Here is a 7,246-nt window from a genome sequence, read left to right on the forward strand (position 1 = left end):
GCCGCCGCCCCCTCTCCCGCGAACGGCTAGAGGAGGCCCGGCACGCTCCCGCCGGCCGGCCGTGCCGCGGAGAGAGTGGGTGGGCAGGCAAGGGAGGGGAAGGGAGAGGAAGCAGGGAGGGGAGGGAGAGGGCGAGGCGCGCTCCCGAGGCGGGGGCGCGCTCTCGCGCGGGCTGCCGGGATCGCTCGCCGCCGCTGTGGTAATGTCCGCCATGTTGGCCATGGCGCAGGGAGCGGATCGGGCGGGCGAGCGGCGGATCTAGAGTGTGGAAGCGGCCGCGGGCGGCGGGGGGCTGTTTTCGGGCGGGGTGGGCGCCCATGCTGTGGCCGGGGGCAGTGAGGAGGAGGAGGAGGAGCGGGCCGGCCGCGCTGCACTGAGGAAGGAGGTGGAGGAGGCGGCGGGAGTGCTCCCCCCCTCCCCGCCCGCCCCGCCGCCGCCGCCCGGGCTGTTCCTGTAAGGCGGGGAGACAATGAGTAAACTCTCCTTCCGAGCGCGGGCGCTGGACGCCGCCAAACCGCTGCCTATCTACCGCGGCAAGGACATGCCTGATCTCAACGACTGCGTCTCCATCAACCGGGCCGTGCCCCAGATGCCCACCGGGATGGAGAAGGAGGAGGAATCGGTAGGGACTCGAGTGTTTATTACCCCCCCCTTCCCTCCTCCCCCCTCCCCTTTGTCAGTCGGGCCTTGCCATTCACAGAGCGCTTTACGCTCGCTGGAGGGCGCCACTGCCGCTCGAACGCACGGGACTCTACGCTGGCGGAGTAGCGTAAACCCTCTCGGCCGGCGCAGCGCCCGCCCGCAGCCGCCATGTTGTTGCGTCCCAGTGTTGTGATTAGCTCGCTGCGCCGCTTACGCTGCCGTAAGGGGGCCTTGCCGTAATCAGCGACCGGGAATGGCGCAGGGAATGTGCTGGCCGTAATTGGCGTACGGCCTCTGTTTACCTTTTTTTTTTTTTCTTTTAAATTAACCATTTCTCCTGTGCGGGGTTGAGGAACAGAGAAGGCCCCCGTGGGTTCGGAAGTACTTTTCCTTCCATTTTTAAAAGGGGGCTTGCAGTAGGTTCCCTTTGAAATGACTTAGGGAAAGTAAAAGGCTTTCCAACCAAACGTCTCCCAGCGAGGTACGAGTCGCCGCTTCGCAGCGGGAGAGGGTGCACCGGGAGGAGGCGGCGCCGCCGGGGGAGGCCGCGACTGCCGCCCGGGACTTAGCCGGGGAGCGCGATCGGACCGGACGCGGGCTGCGAGGCTGGCGGGCCGGCTGCCTCTGCCTGCCTGTCTGTCTGTCTGTCTGACCGGGCGGACTCCCGCTCGGTGCGCAGCGTTAGGACGGAGCCGCGGTGCTCCGGACGAGCCGTCCGCTCCACGCTGCCCCGCGCTGCGCCCCGGTATTTGGTGTTGGAAGGCGGTCTCTCAGAAGTTCAGGACCCAGTGCATCCAAGCGGACAGTTGCGTTTTTGATAATAAAGTCGCTTTGGGGGGGGGAAGATGGTGTCCCCCCTCCCCATAAATGAACATTTGCGTAATGTTGCACTTCGTTTGACAGAACCAGGTTTTACGTAATGCAGCCTCGCGTTTCATTTGGCAGTGTCTGTGGATGCTTGTGGTGGTGTTACTTGCTGGTGAAGTTCATAGTAACTGCACTCTCGAATTTCTTCAATGAACCTCCAGTCCCGCCTTATTGTCAACCTCGGGCGTGTGAGGATTGGTTCTCTGGCTTCTGTGACTGTCAAAAGAAAGCCCGAGGTTTCTGTGATTGGGTTTCTCTTTTGACTATTAATATTGCAGGAAATGCATTTAAGCTTTTGATTGGCTGCTCGGGTTCTGACCTCATTATGTTACCCAGTTATTAGTACTTTCTACTGCGATTTCATCGTTATGTTCTTGGGTGTTGATTACCTGAAAGGCGTAACATTTTCAGAAGATAAATATGACAGTAGCCATCAGGATGAACATTAAATTAAAAAATAATAGTATTGGAACCCAGCATTTATGCCTAATTTTTGGAGCCAATCGTATTTGAGAATTTCTTAGCTTCTGTTTCACAAAAGCTGATTTTACAAAAGCTTTTTCACAAAATTTGATTTTAAGGTAACTTATTTTCCCACAGATTTTAAAAAAATAATAGTGTCTACAAGAATTCATTGAATTATTTGAATTTTAAGAATATATTTAGAAATTCCTTTCGTGTTTTTTATCACTCCCCTTCCAATAGAAAGGTAGCTTAATGAATCACAAAAGTATCGATATTGTATGCAATTAAGTGTATCCTGTTATTTTAGAACTGGAGTCAAGAGCCATTTTCTAAAATGAAGACTTAACCCCTGGAAGATATATTGTGGGTTTATTTTTTGCAATCAGCACTGGGCCCTGAGTTTACCACATGTTTTAAGTATTTTAATTTTAATTTAGGTTTACTTGTTTTTTTTGGTCCGGTCGTGGGGCTTGAACTCGGCCTGGGTGCTGCCCCTCAGCTCTTCAGCTCAAGGCTAGTGCTCTACCACCTGAGCCACAGCACCACTTCCGGCTTTTTTTTTCTTTTTGCTTATGTGGTGCTGAGGAATCGAACCCAGGGCCTCATGCATGCAAGGCAAGCACTCTACCACTGAGCCACCTTCCCAGCCCTTAGGTTTACTTTTGTGTCATAATAGTGCCTGGCAAGTTCAAAACTCTTGAGTTCAAACCCAGTACTATCCAGAAAAAAGTAGCTAAAAATGAATTATAAGCCTTGTAATAATATTAACTTTTTCAACAAAACTTGTAACTTCAGGGGTAGAAAGTAAATGCTAAGCTTGTCTCTGTTCACTAGCCTGCTAGCTTCACTTGTCCAGTTTGGGGGGAAGAAAAAAAAAATCTGATAAAGCTAGTGGAAATTCAGGACCTCTCAATTTCACCTTTTCCCCCTCCCCCCTTTTTTGTGCCTGTCCTGGAGCTTGAACTCAGGGCCTGGGTGCTGTCCCTGAGCTGCTTTTACTCAAGGTTTTACCAACAACTTGAGCCACAGCTCCACTCTGGCTTTTTTTTTTTTTCTTTTTCTTCTTCTTCTTCTTTTGGTAGTTTAAGTCTCACAGATTTTTCCTGCCCTGGTTGGGTTCAAGTTACAATCCTCAGATCTCAGCCCAGCTATGATTACAGGCATAAGCCACTGATGCTCAGCTCTTTTGAGTAATATTTTTTGCTTTTTCAGTGCTGTGAGTGGAGGTCCTTAAAGCCAAGCAAATGCTATTTGTAATATTTATAATGTCTTTTGCTTCCCAGAAGGTTCAGTTGAGGTGCTAGATTGTTCTTTTCATTTTTTACAAAAAAAATATTATGTGTGTGTATGTATCAGAAGACTGGTATTTTCATCAGTGACAGCCAGCCAGTTCACTTCCTCTAATCTTTTATTTACAGGAATTTTGTTAGCAATACAATGCTTTCTCTCTTTCTCTCTCTGTATATGTGTGTGTATATAGTATATATTTTTAAGTATGCCTTGATAATGATGCGCACCATCATGTCTAATTGGACTTAAAATATTAATTGGTGATTAAAAACGGCTCTTACTATTTGAAAAAATATTTCATTTTGACGAGTACAAGTATAGTTTCACTCAGCTTCCACTTCCATCTCCTCCATCAAGGCAGTCTCCTCTGTGTCACTATGGAACTGTTATTTGAATTTTGTGTAGTTATTGACTCAATTTTAAATTACCTTTTTTTTGGGGGGGGTCCGGTCATGGGGCCTGAACTCTGGGTCTGGGCGCTGTCCCTCAGCTCTTCAGCTCAAGGCTAGCGCTCTACCACTTGAGCCACAGCACCACTTCCCGCTTTTTTCTTTTTGCTTATGTGATGCTGAGGAATCAAACCCAGGGCCTCAGGCATGCAAGGCAAGTGCTCTACCACTGAGCCAACTTCCCAGCCCCTTCTAGAAGTGCCAAGATGAGGTAATTTTTAGCTTCGATAGCATGTTAATAACCAGATCATTCTCAGCTATTTCTATTCTTTTGGACATACAGCTTTTTTTTTTGTTCCAGTCCTGGAGCTTGAACTCAGGGCTTGGGTGCTGTCCTTGAGCTTTTGTGCTCAAGGTGAGTGCTGTACCACTTTTATCCACAATTCTACTTTAGGCTTTCTTTTTTCTGTTGTTGTTGTTTTAATTGGAGATAAGAGTCTCACAGGTCTCCCTACCTGGGTTAGCTTTGAACTCTGATCCTCAGATCTCTGCCTCTTGACTAGCTAGGATTACAGGCATGAACTACCAGCTCCAGGCTATACAAACATTAAAAACAAAACAAAACAAAACTCTCTTCCTGTCTGTTCATTGTCTTTTAAGATCCACGAATTGGCATTCTCCTGTAACTTGCTGTCTATAGTGTTGCTCATGTACTTGGCTTATGTCATATACTTTATTTAGAATCTAAGCCAGAAGAATTAGGCAATCTGACATCGCTTCATGAGTATTGTATAGTGTTACTGTTCTTAATATCTATTATTTATTGAATACTTATGTCTCAGGTCTGTTGTATATTTTACTTAATCTTTTTGTTTTAAATTAGCTTTCTGGTATAATTTTACATATTATAATATATACACGTTTACCTCAAGGGTTTGATGAGTCTTGACATGTATACACCAAAGATGAGGAACCTTTTCAATGTTGTGCTTCCATATAGCTAGTACCTCTATCTTTAGTTTGAAGCAACCACTGATTTGCTTTCTTTCATGTGCTATTAGTCTTGCCTTTTGTAGAATTTCATGTAAGTGGAAGCATACATAATTGTATCCAGCTTCTTTTGCTTAACTTGTTACATATATCAGTCTGTACTTTTTTTTTCTGAAGAGTGTTTTAGTGTATTGATACATAGTATATTTATTCTTATGTCTAATGTTGGCTATTTGAGTTGTTTCCAGTTTTTGGTTAATATTTAATCATAGTAATAACAAGCCTATGAGGTGCTGTAGTTTTACATTTTATAGTTGAGGAAACTGAAAGGTCTTACTGCTGATAATTGGCAGGGCTAGAATTCATACCCTGGCCTTTGATGTTACAAAAGCTTATTCTCATAATCACCATTCTTCATGCTCAGGATTCTTTTTTTTTCAATTTTTTTATTGTGATTAAGTGGTTACATAATTTCCCAAATTTCACAGTATTGTGGGATAGTGATGCTCAGTTAAAATCACAAACACATTCTAACTTTCCTGGAGCAAATTGTCTATCACGGTCTATAACATTTATGAGTTCTATGAGCTTTGCGATACAGTTATTTCTTCCTCATTGGGTGATAATGTACATTTCTTTTGTTTTGCATAGCATCAGCTGTTCCCTCTTTCCCACTTGTTCCCTCCCACCCATCACTGCCATTGAGTTGCTTAGTTCATTTTGGTCAATGTCCAGTGCTGCTGATGGGTCCCCCTGTTACATGTTTTTCCCTGATTCCCTCTAGTTCTGTGTCGTCTTCCTGGTTCCCCTCTGGTGTGCACATATATACCATACATGTGATCAGCAGCGTCGGGTTATTTAGTAGTGATTCGACCAGATGAGTGGAAGTCCTTTGTTTCTTAAGTCCTGCTTTGTCGTATCACCTAACATTTTGGATTTAACATCCACTTATCAGGGAGACCATGTACTGTTTGTCTCTTGGCTCACCTCTCACTCAACATGATTTCTTCTAGCTCCATCCATTTCCCTGCAAATCATGCTCAGGATTCTTATAAAACCCAGAATTATCATCTGAACTAAGTTTAGTATAATTAAACTAAATAACATTTAGTTTTTATAAGTTGAAGAACTTTAAAAGCTGATACTCATTTGTCCTATTAAGTTATTAAATGTAGTGTTTTCCTCACTTAACAATCTGACTTCGCTCCATTTTCTTTTTCATCTCTTTTGTGCCACTAGGGATCAAATCCTCTGCTTTGTACTTCTGTACATTCTAAGCATGCAATCTACCACTGAAGTATATCCTCTGCTCTGACTTTACTCTTTGGTCTTCAGATTTTCTTTCTTTCTTTCTTTCTTTTTTAATTAGTTTGTTGACTTTGGACCATTATATTTGAGTGTTACCTTCAACATTTATAAGATAGTTTAGAGAAAGTATCCTAGTTTATTGTTCAGATTTTTCTCTTACTAGTATATAATCTTTATCAAGGCAGTGATACTTTGTCCATAAATACATTCCAAGTATTTAGAAGCATACCTTTTGTATAACATATATGCTTGGTAAATGTTTGTTGATGTTGAGTGAGCTGCTGTTTCTTTTTTCCATAAGATATGTGACTTTGCATGTGCTATCTGTATTTCCCCTCTTCTCTCCTCCCCTCCTCTCCTCTCATGTATTTGTGTGTTAGTGTATACATAATTCACAACTTATCAGCAGAGTTAAATAACTTCCAGGAATTCTCTTTGGTTGCTTAATTTGTATAAGTTATGTATATTTTTAAGTTATGCTACATATAACTTAAATCTTTATTTTTTTTTAAGTCAGAGGCCTCTTTAAATATACAATTAAAAAAATACATTGGCAGCTGGGCATTGGTGGTTCATACGTGTTCTCCTAGCTACTTAGGAGGCTAAGATTTGAGGACCACAGTTCAAAGTTAGCCTGGGCAGGAAAGTCTGTGAGACTGTTATCTCTAATTAACTACTGAAAGGCAGAAGTGGAGCTGTGGCTCAAGTGGTATAGCACAAGCTTTGAGCAAAATGGTCAGGAACAGCACTGAGGCCCTGAGCTCAAGATCCACTACCAGCACCAAAACAAATAAAAAAAGCTACCATAAGCATAGCTTTAGTATGTCTTTGTTTTGTGGTAATTATCTCTAAGGTATGAGTAGATTTGTGTGAGCTAATTCTTCAAGCATGATCCAAGGTCTATAAGAATCACAAGCTCATTTTTTTTATTACTTGTTCATTTTCTGTTTTTTTTGAATCTGGGTATTGATTTCTCTATAGTCCAGGCTAGCATCAAACTCATAATCTTTCTGCTTTAGCTTCTTACATGCTGAGATTACAAGCGTGCACCAGTATAACACTCTCATCTTATTTTTGAAGGAAAAGATCATGACTGATTTGAATTGTAATTTCTCTTTTATGTTATTTTTGCCACTATCTTAATATTTTAAGTGATATTTGATGGGATGAGGATGTATTTAATGTCATTTCAAACTTTTTGACGTTCATGTATTTCCTATTTTGTAATAGATTCTATGAAATATATAAAGTATGTAAATTGATATTGTACAAATACAAAGTATTTTTTTTTTTTT

The 7,246-nt window shown here is 42.9% G+C and overlaps 1 protein-coding gene across 2 annotated transcripts in view; it reads left to right on the forward strand.

Moving 5' to 3' along the window:
- The window catches only part of Epc2 (enhancer of polycomb homolog 2 (Drosophila)), a 105,319-nt gene that overhangs the window by 506 nt on the left and 97,567 nt on the right, over positions 1-7,246 (forward strand). The window contains exon 1 of one of the 2 annotated variants that reach the window (XM_013029624.1): positions 430-622. The exons of the other annotated variant lie outside the window; for it this stretch is intronic. Coding sequence (XP_012885078.1) covers positions 470-622 — 153 coding nt within the window. The 5' untranslated portion in view covers positions 430-469. Of the gene's footprint in view, positions 1-429; positions 623-7,246 lie in introns of those variants that run through there. 2 annotated transcript variants of the gene reach the window in all.

The sequence above is a fragment of the Dipodomys ordii genome, unplaced genomic scaffold (genome assembly GCF_000151885.1).
Source record: "Dipodomys ordii isolate 6190 unplaced genomic scaffold, Dord_2.0 Scaffold5, whole genome shotgun sequence".
Classification (NCBI taxonomy): Eukaryota; Metazoa; Chordata; class Mammalia; order Rodentia; family Heteromyidae; genus Dipodomys; species Dipodomys ordii.